At 32.4% G+C, this 24,127-nt stretch overlaps 1 protein-coding gene across 1 annotated transcript in view; it reads left to right on the top strand.

Moving 5' to 3' along the window:
* Positions 1 to 22,026, top strand: part of LOC134701595 (uncharacterized) — a 29,185-nt gene extending 7,159 nt beyond the window's left edge. Inside the window, exons 2-10 of the mRNA XM_063562736.1 lie at positions 3,614 to 3,771; positions 4,044 to 4,122; positions 4,639 to 4,748; positions 5,066 to 5,152; positions 9,952 to 10,055; positions 13,189 to 13,295; positions 16,577 to 16,645; positions 18,986 to 19,054; positions 20,899 to 22,026. Coding sequence (XP_063418806.1) covers positions 3,637 to 3,771; positions 4,044 to 4,122; positions 4,639 to 4,748; positions 5,066 to 5,152; positions 9,952 to 10,055; positions 13,189 to 13,295; positions 16,577 to 16,645; positions 18,986 to 19,054; positions 20,899 to 21,866 — 1,728 coding nt within the window. The 5' untranslated portion in view covers positions 3,614 to 3,636 and the 3' untranslated portion in view covers positions 21,867 to 22,026. The remainder of the gene's footprint in view (positions 1 to 3,613; positions 3,772 to 4,043; positions 4,123 to 4,638; positions 4,749 to 5,065; positions 5,153 to 9,951; positions 10,056 to 13,188; positions 13,296 to 16,576; positions 16,646 to 18,985; positions 19,055 to 20,898) is intronic.
* The last annotated feature ends 2,101 nt before the right edge of the window (positions 22,027 to 24,127 follow it).

The raw sequence follows: 24,127 nt of genomic DNA, 5'->3' as shown, positions 1-24,127 counted from the left end.
AGAAGATAATAATTACAATTTTATATTTGAATTACCTCCCTTCTAGTGTTTTAAATTACGTAAAATATTCAGCTAGCTCTAGTTTGAGTGTTTTAGGCTGTCTGTAGAAACTTCACCTACTGTGATGGAAGTATATATAATAAACTTATATTGTATATCAGAAGATTCAGTGGTAATACAGTTTCATATTCTGAAATGCTTGTGTTTTCTTAGCATTAAGAATCACTTCCCTTACATTATGGTTGTGTTATAAAGAAATGTTGTATTGTCTTTAGATGATTAGCTGTCAATTTTTTATGCTTTAATTATGTATTTTAATAATTTAAATGGGTTTTTATAGTCGCAAACTCTATTTGAAATTTGAATTGAAATCATGACCATATCTTGAGGAAATTTCTTTTTGGAAAAAAGGGGAGGTCAATAAAAATAATAACTGAGGGGGGAGGTAAATACAATTCGGGTGGATTGGGATACAGGTATCCTCAAGATTCCAAAATCTATAAAAAAATTTACTGAAATATTTAATTGGGCAAAAACGAGAGAAGGGTCTGTTTTACTTCCCGATAAAAGAAATTGTCAATTTTTTTAAGAATAATTGTGTGTCACAATTTCTAAGTCCTTGTATATCATCTGAACACAAATTTTTATAGTGTGTTTTTCTATGTTGTGATGTTATACTTTTGTTTCAGAACTCAAAGGCTCCGTGTTGAAGGCCGTACCTTGACCTATAATGTTTTTTATAAATTGTTACATGGATGTAGAGTTGTCTCATTGGCACTCCTACCATATCTCCCTTTATCTATTTATAAGTATTGTGCAACATCACATTGCATTGCAAAAAGCAAGCATTAAAATATATATTCAAATGATATGACCAATTCTTAATTCTTTGTATAAAGTTATAATGTGCCAAAAACCTATAATGTGTCAAGTATTTATTTACAATCCACATCCCAAATTAAAAAAAACCAAGTTGATATTTTTTGAATGTTGATTTCTTTCTTATTATTAGTAATAGGATAATTATATTTAAAGGTCCCCGTTAAACGGTTTCTCATTTGACCTCGTCCTCATTACATGAATCAGTGAACAGGATTAAGTTTTTCGTGGTTAAGTCCATATATCAGATATTATAAGCAATACGTCTACTAAATTTGGTGTATGGAATGATTCTTAGATGTATATGTCAAACTGGCAGGGGTCATCTGATCTTGAACTCATTTTCATGCTTCAGTGATATAAGTTTAATTTTTCAGTTTTGGTCTTTTTTTTTCTAATACTTTATGCAATAGGTCAAATATAATTGGTATATGGAAACATTGTATGATGTACATGTACGATTTTATTAGACTTTGACCTAATTTTCACGGTTGATTGCTCAGTTTTTGTGTTTTGGTCTCTTTTTCTTATACTATAAGCTATAGGTCAACTTTTTTTTATACGACCGCAATGCGTCGTTACATGGTATCATGTTGTCGTTGTCTATGTCGTCAGCGTCATCTGTGTCGTCAGCGTCGTCTGCGTCGTCGTCCGAAGACGCATGGTTTCCGAATGATAACGTTATAATAAGTAAGTAGAAATTTATCAAATTTTAACACAATGTTCATTACCACAAAAGGAAGGTTGGGATGGATTTTGAGGTTATGATCCCAAAGGTTTAAGAAAAAGAGGCCCAAAAAAGTATTTTCTTATAGTTTTCAGTCAATAACTATGTTTTAGTGTTCAATTCTCACTGAAATTATACCACACGTTTCCATACCACAAAGGGATGGTTATGGAAGGTTCTGGCTCAAATCCTATAGCAATTAGGGACAAAAAAGGGGGAAAACAAGATTTTTTTTCTGGTTGAAAGACAATTAAAAAGCCGTGTTATGGAGGTAATCCAATTTAAATTTAAAGAATACTGTTATATATTTGTTTAAATACTTGATTACCCCCCTCACACTGCTTGAAACTTATGTACTAAGAAATAATGATGGTCTTGAGATGTGTAGCTGTAAATTTATTTTTAGAATTTAATTTTAATTAATATTAATCTGAACCTTGACTGTATGTCATTTTATATTTAATGATTTATGACGTATTTAAATGAGTAGATATAGTTGCCAACTCCATTAAAAATTTGAATTGAGATCATTTATGGAATAAGGGAAAGGGCGAGGTAAAACAATATTTAAAGTTTTCTCATTTCAGATGTTTGAACTTAAAAAGAATTTTTCTTCAATTTTTTTTTTGAGGGGATTAATATTCAAAAGCATATAAAGCTGCGCCCTGCAGAGCATCTGGGGTTTTAAGGAATGATTGCAAGGTTTATATCATCTGACCTTGACCTCATTTTCATGGATCACTGGTCAATGTTAAGTTTCCAGGGTTAAGTTTGTTTCTCAGATACTTTGAGCAACAAGTCAACTATATTTAATGCAAAGATTGATTGGTAGTTGTATATGTCTGTATGCCATGGTTCATCGGACCTTGCTATTATTATTATAGTTCATTGGTCAATGTTTAGTTTTTTGTTAATACTCTTTCTTGGAAACTATAAGTAATAGGTCAACTATATTTGGTGTATTGCATGATTGTAAGGTTTATTTTTCATTTGGTTTATCTAACCTTGATTTCATTTTCTTGGATCATGTTAAGTTTATGTGATACTTGTAATAAATCTTTATTTCCAGGTCTATCGACATAACATCAATGATAAGTAAAAACGGCGAGACATGTCAGCGTATGCACTCTTGTTTCTATTTCTCAAATACCTTAAACAATGTGGCCGCTTTATATTTCTATAAGATTGGTGTCTGACAGGTAAAGTTTACCTGACCTAGCTTCATTTCAGTGTTTGCGCTTCTTTCTCTCAGACAATTTATGCAATAGGTTTACAATACTTTCGTATGGCATGATAGTAAGGGGTAGATGTCTGTCTGGGATGTTTCATATGATCATGGTCTCATTTTCATAATTATGTCTGCTAATCAGCTTCTATAAGCAATATGATAACAGTATTTGAATCGATTGAATGTAAGGTGTACATGTCAGACTGGCAGGGCTCATATTCATCGATATCATTTTCAGAGACCTTGATTAATGTTAAATTGGTTTAATGCGATCTGTTTCAATGCGCTATAAGCATGATAAGCAAAAAGTAAAATAACAACGATACCAAGCTCTGAGAGAACCCCAAACGAAAGACCTATATAACGTGGCATAATCAAAACCTGAAGTATATTTAAAGAAATGAAAACAAATGTTACATTCCTGACATGGTAACAGCATTTCCTTATGCATGTTATGTAGACAATGGATACTTTAATCTTCTTTAATAGCTCAACCTCTCACTAGTATGAAAGACAATAGGACCTCTATGTTTGGTGTATGGAATGATTGAAATGTAAAGATGTCTGTGTAGAATTGTTGTACTGACATTGAACGCATTTACATTGATCATAATAATTTTACGTGTATGTTATACTTGTAGTAACACTATTAACATTCAACACTATTCAATCACAAGTTAAGACATTTAAGCTTGTGTCCACTTGTTTGTGTTTGTCTCCTTCGGTGTATCTGGTAAAAATCGAAGCAATAGTGCACGACAAATATTATTAATTTTCAGAGTTAAAAAGTATTATCAGGGTCATGGAGAAGTTTACAGTGCGAAGAGATTTGATGGAAATGGTTATAGGTGCAACCATACAAGAGGCAAGAGGTGTTGAGGGTGTGACCGGAATAGAATTAGACGAAAAATCCTGTACATTTAGAATATATGGAAAGGTAGATAACAGTAAGGTCTATGAAATTGCAACCACTATATATGCATAAGGCGTCATTGCTTTTTTGATGTTTCAGTGTCAATGCAAGCATGACAAGTAGCATTGCATGCATATATTTTTAGTCCGATACAAACTCTCTACGATTGAAGAATTGTTTAGACATGACTGATTCTAGTTAAACTATGTTTTCCTTTGACAATATTTAGGCATATATTGCTTTTAATATAACAAAATCCTGAAAATCATTAAATGTTGTTTTTTTCATTTCACCAGTCCCAGAAAGTTGTAAAAATAGCAAGAGCCAAGTTAGAATATGTTGAAGAAACATTACAAGTGCCAATGGAATTAGTAGGTAAGTAAGTTGAATTTGCCCTTTATAGCTTGTTGTTCGGTGTGAGCCAAGGCTCCGTGTTGAAGGCCGTACTTTAACCTATAATGGTTTAATTTTTAAATTGTTATTTGGATGGAGAGTTGTCTCATTGGCACTCACACCACATCTTCCTATATCTATGAAAGCCGCTATAGGTTCATACATGTATATCTGCAACATAAGCTGAATATATAATATTTAATCAAAACAATCAGGAAAACAATAAGTAGAACGCAATGTTGTCATGATTATGATTATTTTAAACAAGAATTTGATTTCGTTTCCAAGATTTGTTTACCATAACATTCCATCCTTGGCTTTATTTTAATCGTTTGGACATTACTGACCAATGTTATCTTAGGTAAAATCCAGAAATGTACTTTGGAGACCCTAGATATATTTAGTGCTATTGCTATTGTCTACTTTAGTCAAAACTGTGTTAAGTTTATAGCAAAGATATTCAGAAATATTGGGTTTTTTTTCCTTTTTTTTTTAAAGCAAAATTCATTGGAAAAAATGGTAAAAATTTTCAAGACATTATCGATAAATCTGGTGTTGTAAAATACACAATGGACCGAGATGGTGTGATAGAAGCGCCACGACAAGAGGTAAATAGTGTTTCTCTTCCAAAGTCATCAATCGTTTTTGCAATTTATTCTTAATCCATAAAAAGTTATACTCATTTTATGAACAAAACTTTAGCAAACTTGTTTGATTCGTTAACGTTTGTAACAATTGGTTTTATATCGTTTTACATTTTCCCATATTGTCATTTTTAGATGTAAAAGTAACATTTTTCAGAGATTTTTTATATTTTACGATGAATATTTTGTCTTTCAGAAAAAGAAAAAGAAACGTAATAAAGAAAAAGTAATTAAAATTAGATTTATAAAACAAATCCATTTGATATTATTAATGTTTTCAGGGTCATGTTCCTTTTTTGTTTGTTGGAACAATGGAAAGCATTCAAACTGCTAAAATTTTATTAGAATATCAATTAGATCATTTGAAGGTAAGTTTAAAAAGGCACAGAAGGTGCTGTCAGATATATATGCGAATAATCTACATGTATAATGTGTTTCGTTTTTGCTTGAAGACTGTACACCATGTATAAATGTTGATCGGAAATAACACCTTTTCAACAACAAAGAAACACAATTCACTGATAAAAATGTTTGGCATTGTTAACTTATTTTTATTCAACTGATCTGTTCAATTTAATATATATACCTGTATTAGTATGTCAGATATGGAAATCGATATAGTCCGGCGGCTTTGTGAAAAATTGTGCACGTCCTGTTACAAGCATGAAATTTGGCTAAGACCTTCCTCAAATATTACTCTTTTATTTCAGATAGGGAGGCATTTGAAAAAAATGTCTCACTTCCGGTTAAATCCAAAATGGCGGACGTCACACTTAAATCAGCCCTATATCGAAAGCTAGCGTGTAAAAATGTGTTATTATCATGCTACTATCATAATATTTGGTACAGACCTTTGTTTTTTACTACTTTTGATAAATCAAATAGATAAGATGTCTTCAGAAACCCCACTTCCGGTTAAAATCCAACATGGCGGACATTGTACTTAAATAACCTTATTTTTTAGGGAGGGTCATTGAAATGTGCTTTAACGTATTGCTACTATCATTACATTGTGTGGGAACCTTTCTTTGGTGCTTCTGATGGATACAATGTATAAGACATTTGTCTTTAAAACCCTTACTTCCGGAAGTATCCAAAATGGCGGACATAGAAATATCCATTTTTTATTCAAATTTTCAACTTTTTTCAAAATGTAAAGAAAATGATTTTATTTTGTGCTGGTCATTAAACTTTTGGCTTTAAGTTAAACCCAAAACCACTTATTCTAGCATGTTGTAAATATTTAGATATAAAGTTGACACTTCCGTTAAAAATATGACGTAAATTTCAAAGATAAGTCCTCAATCTATTTCTTCGATGTAGAGTTTTGGATAGATTGATTAAAACAAAATAAAATCACTATAGTACTAAAAAATATTTAAAATTACTACTATTTGGCCAAGAATACATCGTTTATTCACATTCACCACCACATGCACACAAGGCAGTGCACGGGAGACCCGATTTTACACATTAAAAATAACCGCGGCATCCTTTCTTACATCCATAATGTACAAGCTTCTGAAAAAATTATTAGGTCTCAGAAAGAGTTTTTTTTTTTAAAAGGGACCCTCTTTGTCCCTTCGCAATCCATTAGTGTCAAGACTAGGTAGCATAAGAGTCAATCACAAGCTCGTCTCACTAAACACCTGCATTGGTATATTGCACGTTTTGCATGCTTGAAAAGACTAGACCAATCGTGGGAATATCCTCACACTTATAATGAGCTTTCCCTTTTGTGAAAAAATTGACTTTCTTGCATCGTTAATCATGTTGGATATGATAAGTTTGTGCGATCTTACAGTAAAACCCCGGTGATTTAGGCTGATCAATCATCATTCTTTATGTTAAAGTCACATCTTCAAATACCATCAATGTCTCCCACGCAGTCTTTTTTTTCCTTTTCAAGCAAAGAAAGAACAGTATCACAAGCGGTAAAGGTATTGGTCAGAAATAAAAGTGTATGATCACTCATTGCCTAGTGCATTTGAAAGGCCATTGATAGATATTAATTCAAAGATTTTTGCCTCCCCAAACACAATCTATAGTTCGTCTGCCCCCGGTATGTCACGGAATAGCGAAATAGTATTGACAGCATCATCAGTGACTGTTAATCATGACTCGTTTAAGTTCGTGTTTCACAGCATCAGACAAATGCTCTATGATTTAAGTGTCAGTCTCTTTATGTGAACATGGTGCTACACTTAAAATACATCACGTGGTGGATAAGATAGAATATCCTGAGCATTTGTTGCTACAACTGCCATACTTATCAAAGACTTCATCCACTCTTGTTACAGTTTCAAGGTATTTTATTAAGGTAATATCCAATCATCATACTCGTTTGGAAACACATTGAAACTGTAACAACAGTGGATGTAGTGTTGGATGTGAACATAGACAATACTGGTAGTTTGAAAGCTGCTAAAAGAAGGAAGAGCAACATTTAGGGGAAAGGGAATACACAGACGAATCAAGGATTAAAAACAGCCTAAAAATCGGCAAAGTTTTCTGAGAAATGACAACAGTAAGAAAGAACTTTTAAGTTTTCATTCACAGAAGCTTGCTCAATGCAATTTTGAGTACAAGGTAGTTAAAGCAACAAATGCTCAGGAGGTTCACTGTTATCCACCACTTGATGATGTTTCAAGTTTCGCACCATGTTTACACTAAGAGACTGACACACAGACTTAACTGAGCCATGACCCAAACAGTCGATACTGATGTCATTTCTGTTTCGCTATTCCGTGACATAGGGGCACACACAATTTGGTTTGTATTTGGAAGGGGGAAAAGTATAAGATATATATCAATCAATGACCTTTCAAATACACTAGGCATTAAAAGATAACACGTATGCTGGAAAAGGAACTGCGTTGGTGACATTAATGGAGTTTGGACATGTGACTATAGCATTAAGAATGATGATTGACCAGCCAACATCACCATATGGATTTGATAAGTCATTGAAAACGATACGTGGTTTTCTTGTAAGATCGAAATAAAGAAACAGATTGGGTTAACAAGGCAAGAAAATATGTGTTTTTGCAGAATTTATGGATGTGATAAACAATACCGCAGTCTTTGTAAATGTTGGAAATCAGCTCTCCGATTGTGAATTGCGGCCTAACGAGTATGCTGATTGGGTATTATGTCCTTACCTCAATAAAATACCTTGAAACTGAAATACGAGTGGATGAAGTCTTGGATACGTATGGTAGTTATAGCAACAAATGGTCAGGATATTCTATCTTATCCACCACGTGATGTATTTCAAGTTCAGCACCAAGTTCATATTTAGAGGCAGACACTAAAATCATGGTGCATGTGTCTGATGCTGAGAAACACGAACTTAAACGATTCATGATTCGAACAGTCGTTAATGATGCTGCTGTCACTACTGTTTCGCTATTACGTCACATAGGGGTAGACGAACTATGGATTGTGTTTAGGAGGGCAAAAGACTTTGGATTAATATCTACCAATGGCCTTTCAAATGCACTAGGCAACGAGTGATCTGAGTGATCTGGCACACTTATTGATATCCATGCCCTTACCTGTTGTGTTATGGTTCTCTCTTTGCTTGAAAGGGGAAAAAAGACTATGTGGGAGACATTGATTGCATTTGAAGATGTGACTTTAACAAAAAGAATGATGATAAATCAGACTAAATCACCGGGGTTTTACTGTAACACGGTTTACGAAGCAAGAAAACAACTATTTGCGCAAAAGGGAAGGCTTTTTGAGGCTATTCCCTCAACTTGGTCTAGTCTTTTCTAGCATGTAAATCATGCAATATACTTAGGTGGGTGTTCAGGGAGACGAGCTTTGGATTGGCTCTAATACTACCCACTCCAGGCGATCATTTTGTCAAAAGCTTGTACATTATGGATGTAAGAAAGGATACCGCGGTCATTTTAAATGTGGACTATTGGGTATCCCGTGTACTGTGATGTGTACATGTCATGGTGACTGTGAATAAACATGTATTCTTGGCCAAAAAGAAGTAATTTTAAATATTTTTTAGTACTATAGAGATTTTATTTTGTTTTAATCATTCTATCGAAAACTCTACATTGAAGAAATAGATTGAGGACTCTTTTTTGAAATTTACGTCATATTTTTACCGGAAGTGTCAACTTTATCTATTTACAACAGGCTAGAATAAGTGGTTTTGGGGATAACTTTAAGCTTAACGTTTAATGACCAGCACAAAAAAAGTTATTTTCTTTACATTTTGAAAAAAGTTGAAAATTTGAATGAAAAATTGATATTACTATGTCCGCCATTTTGGATATTACCGGAAGTAAGGAATTTCAAGACATATGTCTTATACATTGTATCCATCAGAAGCACCAAAGAAAGGTTCCTACACAATGTATTGATAGAAGCAATACGTTAAAGCACATTTCAATGACCCTCCCTAAAAAATAAGCTTATTTAAGTACAATGTCCGCCATGTTGAATTTAAACCGGAAGTTGGGTTTCTGAGACACCTTATCTATTTAATTTATCCGAAAGTAGTAAAAAACAAAGGTCTGTACCAAATATTAGGTTAGTAGCATGATAATAACACATTTTTACACGCTAGCCTTCGATATTTGGCTGATTTAGGTATGACGTCCGCCATTTTGGATTTTACCGGAAGTGAGACATTTTTTTCAAATGCCTCCCTATCTGAAATAAAAGAGTAATAGTTGAGGAAGGTCTATGCCAAATTTCATGCTTGTAACATGATGTGCACAATTCGTCTGAAATATGCTTGTAGCCGCCGGACTAATATAAGTCAGGTGGTACAGCTGGTCTAGGGTTTATATTTGCTGTTGTTCCTTTAGTTGGAGCACCGATGATGTGTAGAAACGCATGTCTGGCATCCGAAATATGTGTACATTGTATGTGCAGTAATGACTTTTTTGAACTTATTTTAGCACACTTATTAACAACACTGCGTTAAATTGAAACCGAATTTATTAAATGCAAGAAATGAACAGCTAAATCCAGAATACATTTAGTTATATATCTGTAAGTTTTATTTTTTTTGAAGATGTAAAGGATCGAAGCTTAGTTAACTTATCTTCAACCAGCAAGAAATTTATTATAAAGCATAAAATGCAAAGACAAAGACTTGTTTGGTTTATATTCTCAATTAATAATTATTTTTTATCAGGAGGAAGAAAAGCTAAAACAAGAAAAGATGGAAATAGACCAACAATTACGGAATTTATCTGTCTCACAACCAAGGCCTTACTTTCAACCACAAAGTGAACGAAGGTAAAGAAAAGGCTTTTATAGACGTTTTAGCAACATACTAGTAGTTAAAAATTGCATGTGTTTGATAATGCTTTGGCCTGCAGTAGAAATATGCATGGACTGATTGATGGCTTTAGGATGAGGATGTTTCTCTGATTAGTCAATTTGATATTTTTTCAACTAACAACTGTAGAAACAAGCTTATTTTTAGGGATGAATTATTTGCGGGTTTAGCTATTTCTAGTCCCCAATGAGACTATTTTGATTTGCGATTTTCAAATTAACTGGATGTAGTTAGACAAGAAAAGATCCAATGGATGAAGTTGATAATTTATTTTGGTGAAAATCGAGAAAATAAATAGCTTGAGAAAATTAGTTGGATTGCAGTTTATTCTGTCACAAAATAAGTCGGCAAGAGTTCCTCAAAAGAACTTCACAATTTTTCACAAATAAATAAAGACTAAGAAGCATATTGTCATGATGTTATTGGTATTCTAATGATGCTGTTTTCTGTTAGATAGATAATGTATATTTTCAGCTTTATCTTGTCAAGAACCTACCATGGGGTGTCAGGATTGTACTAATTAAAGACCGAATGTAGTCTGGGTTTTTCCCGTGGGCTTTCCTGACACCCCAGTGTATGTTAAAAGACAAAAAACCTTACAATATGCATGATCTGATTTATGTACGTCAGATAAAAATTAAACCCATTTTTTGTTGTTGATATAAACGTTATTTATAACCAATATCTGTCCAGTTTAAATATGATTTTACTGTTATTGCATGACACAAGAAATTATTCATTTCTATTGGTACATATTTTAAATACGCGATGCATAAAAGAAGTCACTACAATGGTGAGAAATTATTATGTATTGGCTTCATTAAAGACGGGTTTGACTTTTCTCTATGGTTGTATGACATTTAACCTTAAAGCTAATCATTGTTTTTTTTTGTAAAATAGCCTGGCAATACGTTTTTTTCTCTCTCTAAAATCGAAAAAGAATATTTTTTTTTTAACTTGCATAATTTTGCGTTTCAAAAGTGTTCTAGTACTATTCCTGCAATACAATAAATGATCAGAAGTGAGCAATTGTTATAGAATTAAACGCCTTTTAAAGGAATTTATTGGTGTATAAACTCGACCAATTCACTCACATACAAATACAAGTCCAAAGGACTTTAATGATATGTCAGTGAGTGACTTGGTATAGTTTATACACCAATGAATTCCTTTAAAAAGGCGTTTAATCGTTATATATTCTTTAAAATTGGAGATCAGGAATTTATTCTTCCACAGTCGTAACTTCTATCACACGAAAATTATATATTTGTGTCATTGAATTGGCATGGCGCATGCATTTATTTGTTGGTTAATGCGAAAATAGGAACTCCAGGTTTTCCTATCTAATACAAAATAAACTACGAAAACTCTTATTATCATTCAAATGAATGTTTTGTGTTTATTTTTCAATTAAACTTAAAACGCGAAGTGAAAATAATTTTATGTTTACGTCGAGCTTGAATTGTGTTTTAATCGCCACCATCTTGTTAACATTTATCACGAAAAGAAGTTTGGTCAACGTCGTCTATCGAAAAATAAACAACGTCAAGAACAATTACCGGAAGTCCTCTCGACCAAGAATAACCGTCGTTCTGAAAGAAAACAATAAATTAATGAATTATTATTTATTCTCTTTAAGAAGGTTCCTAAAATGTTTGTTTTATCAAAATGGTTATATTCTTGTCTACATTTACAAACATTTGTACAAATCTTGAACTTTTGACAATTCTAATACCCCGTTCACACTATGCATTTTTAAACCGGGTTAGACCCGAATTAATTAATCCGGATTAAATACCAATAGTGTGAACACGTTAAACTGGGGCGAACCCGGATTAAAATTACCCCTCATCTGAGGTGGAGTTAATGTGGGGCGAACCCGGATTAGTTACCCCACATTCTAGTGTGAACGCAAAGTGGAGTTAATGTGGGGTTGTTGCCATAGCGTTACGTGACGTTGTCTGCCGTCTGTCATTGCCAATACAGAATATAGACATGGATGCCGAACAAAATTCTTCAAAAAAGAGAGGTCTAACCTGGAGTGAGGGAGAAGGGAAAATCGGCAGTCAGAATTGGACAATTCAACAAGAAATATGAGCGTCTATTCATCAATAATACGTTGTTTCTTGCCATCAAATATATCCTCATTCTTCTCAACCTAGCAAACTTATTTTTCGCTTTAAATTTGTACTCTTTCGCCGATTTTTCCGTATCAGTTACAAAAGAAAGAAGAACAGTACCGTGGCGGTTCCCATTTCGTTGAGGGTGGTAAAGGGGGATACTTGCCAGGAAAAAACGTGAAATAAGACATAATTTCACGTTGAACGTGAAATAATTTCTGTCATGAACGTTGCACGAAAAACAAAGACTTTGATGTTACCCTTTTGTGACCGTGTCACTGTCTTCTTGTATATATAAACTCTCTGTTTTACTTGATATTCCCGATTTAGTATACACATTTATGATATAAATGGTTTACGGCGTTGAAAAAGTGTTTCTTGACGATCCCTTCCAAGTGTTTGAATTTAATTTTTTTAAATACTGAGCACGCAAAATAAGCATTTGAAAATCACGATGCACGTAAAATAAAATAAGCAAAACACGTTGAACGAGGCACCTGTCTTGCACGTCAAATACAATCTCCGGCGCAGAGCTCACATATCCGTTCCGTTCAATACTTTGTAACACTACACTCAATATGACCTCGTCATATTAAGTGCAGTATTGCAAAGCATGTATGGAACGGATATGAACTCTGCGCCGGAGATTGCGTCAAATAAAAAAAGTAAAAACACGTTGAACTTGAAATAAAACACGGCGATCACGTTGCACGAAAATAACCCTTTACCACCCTCTTCTTTTGTTGTCACAGACGCTGTTTACAAGATGTTGCGTATGCGTGTCTATTTTTGTTGAAGGGAAAAACCCAAAGTGCGGTAATTCTTTTTCAAGTGTGAACCGGTGTAATTAATTCGGATTAACTAACCTGTGTTTGACCCGGTTTAGATTTCATAGTGTGAACACGGTATTAGTTACTTATTAATTTAGATTATTCATGTAATTGAAGAACTCTCTATTTTATATTTTTAGAAGTAATAATTACATTTGGTCTGAAAGAGGAAGAAGAGGGGGATCTGGCAGAGGAAGAGGACGTGGAGGTAGACGATGGGCTAATAAAAGACCAGAAATGAATCATGGTAATTTTATAATGTCTGAACTTTACATTGTTCACTCTCTCTATTGTAGTTATTTAAAATAACTAAAATACCAAACTCAGAAGTAAATTCAAAACGGAGAGTCCGTAATTAAATGACAAAGCCAAAAACTCAAACATACCAATGAATGTATAACAGCTGTCATATTCCTGACTTGGTACAAGTACTTTGTTATGTAGAAAATGGTGGATTAAACCTGTCTTTTTTATTAAGTTTTTTAGTTGATAATTCTTTTTTAAGGTAGATTGATGGTATACCGCCATCTTGGATTGTACAATCACAGTACAAAATCGGTCTAGTTAAATGCCTAAATCTGCAAATTTGGAGACAGATATGCAATTCAATGGTTAAAATATTTTTCTATTTAAAGAAAACTTGTTAATTAATTGAATAATACAAAATATTTTAACAAATATCAATTTGTTTGGTTTTAAATCGTTTTTTTTTCTAATGAGCTATTTCAGGGGAGATAACTCTTTAAGTACAAAATTTATACTGGTCTATTAGGGATTTTTTTTTTTTTACTTGTAGCAAGAAAACAAGTTCGGTGACACCATTTTTTCTTTTTATTTTCTTTAAGCATATTATGAAACCTTTCTTCTCACAATTTATTTCAAAATTCTATCTCATAGAATTTTTTTTATGCACACTAATGTGGATTTTCATGAACAAACTAACCAATTTTTTGCAATTTTCAACGACTCATAGCTTGAAAAATAGCACGGTGACCCATACTTTTTATTAAAGTTTTGAAAAGAGCATAGTAAAATCTTCATTTTGGCAAATTATAAAAAAATTCTGTCTCAAAAAAAATATACTTGTGATCTACCTTAAGACGTCTTAAAGATAGTGACAGTCAAGTCAATAGGGTTATAAATGCAATAGACACAACAGCACTGCAATCCTGTATAACTGACTGTTATTACAAGAATGTAGTGTTAATCCTGTATTCAGTGCTTATAACGTTTTTTTCAGTGAATGTTTATGGTTGTTGATATCCAAAATTTGATAATTCAAAATTTTGTGAAATATTAAGGTTGCGCACCATTTACAAGAGAAAATTTATATAGTTTACGTGTTTGGAGAATGTTATTTTCAAGTTTGTCACATATTTTCATTTTTTAAGCCATAACATGTGCAAAAAATACAAAATATTAATCCATTTTACAGCTGGAAGAGATTTGACAAATACAGCTGGGAAACATTACACCATTTTGGCCTTAATGAAAAGTTAATATCCAAAATGATTAAAACAAGGAAAAGTTTTTTTCCCTGCGGTCCATAGAATTGTGGAAAAATTAACCTTTTTGCGATTAAATTATTTTGAATAATAAATTTTCCTGTAGGCCTATATAACTGTATAATTGTACTGAAACGAACACGAAAATAAGTTTGCTAAGTTCCAATCAAATGTAAGTAGATAAAAAAACAAGATTTCTCATATGTCTCTTTTTACCTCACACTCATTATGGCATAGATTCCATACCACGGAAGGAAGGTTGGATTGAATTTGTTGATAATAACTGAATCTGACTAGGAGTTAGGAGCAAACAAATAACAAAACAAGTATTTTTTGAAACTTTGGTTGAATTGCTAAACATTGACAATTTGAATGGGGTTTACTAATCTTGACAGGGACAGGAATTATTTGGGTTCTTTGATATTCTTAATCTGACAGTACATGTGTATTTTGAGTTTTTATTTTTTTTTCATGTTTTTGTGTCAGTCCAAATAAGCATGCGGAATTAAACTTTAATTGATTTTTTGCTAATTTAGATGTTTACTTTTACGATTATTGTTTTATTTTCCGACGTTTTTCGTAACGTGTACTTAAATGATTTACTTTACATTATTATTTGATTAAATAAATGCGTTCACACAACTTTAGCTAGATTGTTTAATGAAGCATTCCATTCTTATCTTTTTTTTTATTGAGTATTTTAAAAACGTAGCTAATATTTTCCATTAGCATATGTATTAATCAAATATTCAGTGTCCTTGTATAGGCTTAAATTTAGTGTGTGTATTTAGCAGTTAAAAATTTTATAAATAAAAGTCCAACTTCAAATTTTCAGTTCTTTGACCTCAATAATTCTGTATCAGAAACCAATAGACTAATTTCCTGTGAGAGTAATATTGGAGAGACCATATCAATATGGAATTCAAAAAGATGCTTCACATGATAATTGTTTACATATCTGTGTATGGCGAATGACGCAGAAGACAATATTATGAAAGATATTTAACTGGTTTTTTTTGTTTTTTTTGTTGGTGGGGTTCGTGTTTGCTATGTCTTTAGTTTTCTTTGTTGTGTCATGTGAACTAGTATTTATCTGTTTGTCTTTTTCTTTTTTAGCCATGATGTGGTCAATTTATTTTCCATCTACGAGTTTGCCTGTCCCTCTGGTGTCTTTCGTCCCTTTTCGATAGGAGAACCATTTGAGTTTGATCCTTGTCCGTCTGCATGTACGAATGTCTGTCCGTATCACAAAAAATGGCTTACGTTCTTCAACTTTAGTTTGCCTCAACCAAATGTTATGAAACTTATAAACAATGCTAATTAGTACAAAAAGCAGATCAATTTTGAATTCGGATAGTGTCTCTTTTACCCTTTTAATGTTATGCCTCATATTTTTTTTATTAAAGTAATGATTGCGGAATTTTTTGTTCTATTTTTTCAACTATATTTTGCCTTAACAAAATATCATGTAACTTATACACAATGCTAATTACAACAAAACACAGATTAAATTTGATTATTGGTGGCCTCACTTATACCATTTTGGAGTTCCTTTACAAATGGAAAATTGATGAAATATTCGTTTCTGTTCTTTAGTTTTAGTTTGTCTCAGCCATATGTATTGAAACTAATGCACAGTGTCTTTACCACTAAACACACATCAAATTCAATCTACCGTTTTAGAGTTATGCCCCTTTACAAATGGAACAATTGCTCAATTTCTCGTTTCTGATCTTTAACTTAGGTTTGCCCAAATTAAATGTATTTTTACTTTTAAGCAATGCTTGTAGCCACAAAACTCCAGTACAAATCTGAGTAGCTTAACTTTTACAATTCTCGAGTTATGTTCCTTTATAACGTTACATGCAACCTTGGGCATGATGTGTGTCCAGTTGACTCATTTGCCATTAATCATTTTGGATGGTAAAGTCAACTAATCGGGTTAATTTGTTGTCCACTATATTAAAATATGATTGTATATAATTCAGGGCTAGTTTTAAAACGAAAACTTTCTGTTGAATAGGGGATGCATTTGTATTACGTTCAAAAGTTTACTGGTCTAAGGGTGTTATGGAAGAGGAACAACAGAAAGGTAATAAAACTGATTGCATAACAATAAAGAGATGTGATAGAATTGACAAGAACAGCCCACTTAGGACTTTAGTTCAAATAACATAGATATAGTTGTAGGTGACAGTACAGCTTTCGACAATTAAAATATTTACATTTAGAAGGCTTGACAAAACAGTTTTCTTTGAGGAAACAAAGCGGACATGGTTTATGTTATCCATCATTGACAGTTTTACTGTTGTTATATAGAAAGCATCCCTGTAATTAAATGGACTGTTTGTAAAGTCCTACCTTTCTTTGAAAGATAGTGTGTTTGTTACAGTAGAACAATGCGAATAATAAAAGATACATGTATGACCCCTAATTGAATGGACAATTTGAATGATGAAAAGTCAATAATAAATATTTTGACAAGTTTGCCAAGCTAAGTGTACTTAATGTAAATTCAAAGATTGTCCCTCGATTTGTATTGAAAAGCTAGCATGAGATCAATCGCAACTCGAGTTTTAGTGGAACATTTGCCATTGTGGAAAACACAAGTATAAAAGATATATATGGGATAATGCATGTTCATCAACTTCTTTAATTTCTTTCATCATGTTTCAAGTTAATACCTTTTAATTTGACCTTTTTAGCGCACCTGAGGAAAAGAGTCAATCGATTTGTTCTCCTTACTTGGCGTCCGTGATCTTCGTCGCACCTAAACGTCTAGTTTTAAACTAATAAGCTAATTGGAACCAACTTTCCCTGAAATATATTAATCATCATAAGTGTATCTTGTTTAAAAATGTGTTTATTAGTCCCGCCTGCCAACACATATGGCTATTATGGGTGAAAATAGTACAAAGAGGATAAAATGCAAGCTGTGTCTGTTATTTTGATAACCTCTTAACATAAAGAAAATCTGCATGGCAAAAATGTTACAGATGATAAGACCTAGTCCATTTACATCAAATCTGTCAGATTCATATCACAGATAACAAACAAATTAGGTTTGTCATCAACCATGTCTTTAAACGGAGTCTATTTTTTAAATGAATAAATTATAAGAGATGGGCAATTAGTTTTCAAATATATTTAATATTAGTACCAACCTTGTTCTGTATCAGAATGTAATTCAACACTTAAATTCAAATTCATATAATAAATATTGATGTTGAAGCCTACTAGCCATTATAGTATATAAATTATTATTAAAAAAATCTTCAAATCAAAAAGACAAAGAGACAAGTTCACTGTTCTTAGAGAGAGGCAAAGGATCTCAAAGAAACTATCAAATCTTAAGTCGACTATTAGATGCCACAGCCATGACAAAATACGATAAACATGATAAAGGCAGACCAACAAACAACAGTAAACAAAAGACAATAAAAAAAGCAAAGACCAACTAGGCAACTTGAACCCCATCAACAACTGGGGTGATCATAGTTGTTCTTGAAGGGTAGGCAAATGTGGCACCGTCATGCTGCTAATGTTAGTAAATACCCAGTGATAAGTCTAATTTGATTGATAACATTCGGGGAAAAGGTACAGAATTGTAGTAACTACAATTGAAACATATCCTTTGTCATACGTGTATGAGTCATATTTAAAGTGTTTGGTTTCAAAAAATAAATAATTAGGGATCTTTGATATACTGGATATAACCTTGTCTTAAGATTTGTATTTGTGGAGATTGTTTTTATATTGCTTCACATTAAGATCCAAACTGTACAAAATTAAACGTTTGATTTTGAACAAGTTTTCGAGTCGGTCCAAATTTTGGTCCCAAATGAAACTTTGTTTGATTTCATCAAAAAAATATATATATAGGATTCTTTGATATGCTGAATCTAACCATGTATTCAAATTTAGAATTTTGATCCGCGGTATAAAAAATTTCCACATCGAGGTTCAAGGGCAAGACAAAATCTACAAATAGGTGACAACTGTCGAAATGTCAGTCGACTTCTAAGAAATAATGGTCCTAGACTACGATTTTTTTTACCATTTTCTGTGTATTGTTGGCTAAAACTAAAGTAGACAAGCAGGACTATATTTATAAGAAATCAAGTGACCATTATAATTGACACCTGAACAAGGTTATTGTCCTCTACAACTCAAGTCCTCAAATATATTTAACCTGTTCATAATCTTACATAGTTATAATAGATTTCTGTCATTAGTTGGTGCTTTGGGTTAAAATGTGTCATATACCAGGTTTCTCTGAGCCTCTTTTTAAGGATTAATTTCTATAGTTGAGTCAACTAATCACGTACTTAGTAAATCCGCTTATCTTATGAACTATTGGTTATATTTTAAAAACATGTACTATATATATGTCAGAATAAGAGTTTATAAAAAAAACCTTTCTGTTGAATAGATGAAGAATCGGTTTTAGGTCCTAAAGTTGACTGTTCAGAGGAAGAAGATATGGAGAGGCAACAGAAAGGTAATAATATAGGTGTAATACCGCCACATCATGGTGCGTCACATCCGGTTGTAGGTCGAAAAAAATATTCCCTTGAATTTGACAATTGTATTAGGTTATTAATCCAATATTTTATTGCAGTAAAAACATGTCTGTGTCATAAACATATATCTTGGGTATTTACTATTTCTTATTTGTGATTTCTATAGAAAATTTTGTAATCTTGAGTTACATGGTGACTAAACTTTGTACACAGATGAAATAAGGGGAGAACTTTGATTGGTTAACTTCAAATGATGGTAATTTTCTTATATTCTGCTATGATATAACATTTTCCTAGGAAATACTAAAATAAACATACAGTTATAAGTAGATGAAATTATTTCTTATGCTGTAACGACAAATTATTCATTAAAAGATAAGCCTTTTATGTCCCTTTCTTGGACCGACATACATGTAAATGTTATTTGTACGTAAGGACTTATTGAAACCGCCTTGGACATGTTAGAGACAGGAAAGACCAGTAAACTTTTATATGGATTGTTCATTCTGCTAAAATGCTTCAATTACTCATTTCTTAGAACATTTCTTCCATAAATGAGTGAAAGTTACCCCATTATTTTTATTTATTGGCCTGGAAAGTTTCCATTTGAGTTAAAAAAAAAAAAGATAACGTTATAGGTGACGGTACGGCATTTTGCAATTAGAAACCAACCATATCATATAGTAAGACCTGACATAAAATTGTTCGTTAAGGATTCAAACGCCTGAAATTTAAAAAAAAAAAAAAAAAAATAAGAGATTGTTAGTTGATTATTAATTGAAATCATTCGCCGCTGGTTCAAATAGTGATTTTTATCATTTTTAGAAAATATAATAACGGAAATAAATTTTGAATTACTTAAGTAATAAATATGGAAATTGAGATCTACAATGAATTTATTTGATTTTCAATGCTGTTAAAAAGAATGAAATTCCATTTGGAGAAAAGTTGAAGAATGACCTTCTTTCCGTACAATTTTGCTAACTAGACCTAGACAAAGCTGAAAAGGCGAGACTGGTGTGTGCTATTACCGGAGCATCAGAGTCGGCTGCATCAAATAAGTTGTTGATTTATTCACTTTAGAATAACCACCTTTGTATAAGGTCAATACAATATTTTATTCATTTGTTAACATTTATAAGAAGGCGCATTTCATTTCATGCAGGAAAAAGAGTTTGCCAAACGCTGAGTCTTACAATTTTCTACAGTTAAAATGTTAAAGATTGTGATTAGTTCAGTTTAAGGAGAATCAGACAGTTGCATGACTTTCTGTTAATTTATATTCATGGAGATTATTTGACACCGTCAATCAGTCATTTGTTTTGACTATAAGTTTACATAGTTACATGTAAAAGATTTTGTTTAGGTAAGTTTGAATATGATTCAATGATACATTATATTACAGTTGTATTAAAATTACTAACTTTGAATGTTTGGCCTTCCATCGCCAGTCATCATGTATTGCTTTCGACTGTTTTAAAACTTTTCATGTAACAGTATTGTCCTTTCAATATAGCATTTCCACAATATTGTTTAACTGACCTGAATATGAACCTTAGTTCAGTTATGCAATTGTTGAGTGTGTAGAATAAATTTTGAAACAATTAGTACCCTTGGTCTGAAGCAATCATTTGGTCAATGGAATATCATCACATTTTATAGCGTTCTAGAACTCTTAATTATTTTGCATTTTCTTTGCCGTGTGTTTGTCTCTGATGATAGTTTAAGTTGCTAGTTATATTTACGATTGATTGCAATACTGTTACTGTTAACAATATTTACATCTTTTGTGACTATTGATTGTATACTATTGTTTTTGTAGTTTTGTGTTATGATGTAACATCCTCCCAGAGTTGTGGTGTTTGTGACCTTCGACACATTACAAAACCATGTAGTGTCTGGTGTACAGAATGCGACGAAGGACTATGCAATGAATGTCAAGAACACCATAGTTTGTCCAAGGCGTCGACGAACCATAGTGTGATTGCTATCACCGATTACCAAAAATTACCGACAGATGTACTAAAGATTAATCAACACTGTAGTAAACACAATAAAAAATTTGAAATGTACTGCCAGAAGCACGAACGACCTTGCTGCAGCAAGTGTTTAGTAGAAAATCACAAAGAATGCCGGGATATAGTCGATTTAGATGACGTGATTCAAAATGCGAAATCATCCAATTCACTCAGTGAGATAGAAGAAGCATTACTTGAAGTAGCAGAAAATCTACAGAAAATTCGAAAGCATCATAAAGACAATCTGGCCATTTTAAAAGAAAAAAGGAAGGAAATTGAAAACGTAATAAAGATTACCAGAATAAATATCAACAATCATCTTGACAAACTACAAGAAGATTTTATGAAACAAGTGTATGCGGTCGAAGACAAAGAAAACTCGAAGTACTATCAGTTGGAAAGGGAGGAAAAAGAGGTAGCCGATTGTCAGAGTAATATTATAAATATCAAACAACACGCAACGGACCTGCAGCTCTTCCTTTCGATGAAGCAAATAGAAGAGGACGTCTCGGTAAAAGATAAATTTCTGCACTCATTATGCCAAGATGGAGAGTTGAAGAAGCATTTCATTGTATATGAAATAAACGGTACTATTCAGAATATCATGTCTGATATCAATAGTTTTGGGGAAGTAAAAATTGAAGCCAGACCTTGCAATATCGTTCTGAGCACGAAGAAGAAAAAACAAGCCCAGATAATGGTACCAACAGTTCAAGCAAGATCCATTGAAAATACACACCTGCAGACCAACATGACAATAAACACCGATTAATAGAGTTAAAGAGTTTAAATTACAAATGTACCTCATGGAATTTTAATTTCTTAAATTGTCTATCGATTATTCAGCTTTAGAAAAATGTTTATCATTAATATAAAATGTGGATCAAATGACGTAAAAAACAGTCGTAACTGACATTATCCATCTTGCAACGAATACTATTCGGAAGAAAAATCTCATAACTAACACCTCCTCAAAGTAATTTATTAGCGGAATTGGTAAATACAGTTTCTCTTGAAGCTCATACACTAAAAGGGCATATTGAAGTAGTCCTATGTATGAAGCACAATGCATCTGAAAATATTTAAAATAAGCATAGAAAAATCTTCGTTTTTCACCTAGCACTATTAACACGTGCAACTATAAAGCCACCGTATGATACTTCAATCAATTTACTTTTTAACGTTAATTCGTAAGAAGGTTAATATCTGATTAAGGGCATACGATACAGTTTTGATCCTGTATTTACAAGTTCATGAAAATTTGCATATAGGCTATTTTTTACCTGATTAAATCAAATATGTAAAAAAAAATATACCTTCATGTGCTACTTTTTGAGTAAAATGAGGTCGAAATTTTGTATATTTGCTCAAAATTCAGATTTGTGGACGTAATTTCTTTTTCGAAAGAAAGACATAACTTTTTTGTTATAAAAGATAAACACAAATTTTTTGTTTGTTAAATAATCGGTAATTTCTGTATGTTATAAATATTTAAAAAAAATATGCAATTTTTTTGGCAGAAATAATTTTTCATCAAATGTTCATGAATTGAGGAAAAAACGTCATTTTTTACTGCATGTTTATCAAAATTTAAAAAAATCCTCTATTTACAGTTTTATAAAATTTGGGTGACATAATCTCCCTGCAAAATGAAACAAAATGCCGTTTTGAAAAATAGGGGTCCATGAACTCGTTTTCAAATTAAATCAGTTTGAATGATAAAAATCAGTCGAAAAATGCATCTTTTCCCGATATGTCACAGTTTGACGTCGCGAAAATAACAAATTACGTTAGCAACGTCATTACCTTCCCTGTAACTGTATCGTATGCCCTTTTATATCAGCTTTTTATAAGGAATTCGAGTCCGGATATTTGTCACACATTAACCGAAAGTTGTGGTTTCTAGTTATACGCGATTAAAGTCATAAGAAGGAAGCTATTAAAATAAAGTAAACTTCTTCTAAATATGAAAGAATTTTCTTCCCAAAAGAGTATATGTACATAAGTTTATAATGAAAACTATCCATTGAGATATAAAAAAAAACATATGCATTATTTTTTTTTATTTAAGGTTTCTTATGACTTATGACCCCTTTTGTAGCCATTTTTGTACGAACTTTTCAAACTTCAATTGTATCAAAACTACAAATACAATGAATAATAGAGATAGGCCATTTTGTACATATACCAGGGGGAAACTTGATGCAAAGCATTACTATGTACTGTTTCATTGCATTAAATAGAAAAAGAGTACTTTGTGGCAAATGAACCAAGAATTTTATAGGAAATCCACAGCCTTTAATACGGAGATTTTTGTTATTAAATTTGAAACATAGATAAATCACTTGCTTTTCTATGATGTGCAAGTGCTATTTGATAGAAAAAACAACACAATATATAGAAAATGCAATGCACCACCAAGAGTTAGTTTTGCATATATATTTTGCAATAAATGTTTATAATACCAATTGCTTGTGTATTGTTTTGAAATCAGCATAAAATCCGGGTGATAACTTCGGGTCTAGCTTTAAACGCAGAAATAAAATAAGTTTATTACATTTAAGTTACCAAGTTTACTGCACCAGATTCGTGTTTCGATAATACACGTCTCTTTGGTTGGGATCGAGGCAAAAAATACGAAAACTTATACAAACGTTGCAGAGATGATGATAAAACCAAAAACGACATAAAGTATAGCCAAATCCGGAAAGGAATCTGCTGCAGAGCTTACATTAGGGAAACATATTCAGAGCTTGCACGAAGGAGATATATTTCTTTATTTATAGTGCAGATAGCTACTATTTTTTAATAGAGACGGACATGCTCCGAAACACTTGGGATAACATCTTTTTAACAGAATAGTTGTTTGGAAAAATGCATAGGTTTTCTCGTACTTTCGACCACTTCCCTCTACATCCAAAGATCTACGCCCCTTCCCACTCTATTCAATACGGCGGCATCAACCGATAAGCAATAATCGAGACATGATATAGTGGTTTCTCATGGTGGTGGTATTCCACTTTGTTTTAAGTT

The sequence above is a fragment of the Mytilus trossulus genome, unplaced genomic scaffold, assembly GCF_036588685.1.
Source record: "Mytilus trossulus isolate FHL-02 unplaced genomic scaffold, PNRI_Mtr1.1.1.hap1 h1tg000247l__unscaffolded, whole genome shotgun sequence".
In the NCBI taxonomy this organism is placed as follows: domain Eukaryota; kingdom Metazoa; phylum Mollusca; class Bivalvia; order Mytilida; family Mytilidae; genus Mytilus; species Mytilus trossulus.
Note: the sequence above shows the minus strand (reverse complement) of the source record. Positions and strands in the feature narration are given on the sequence as shown.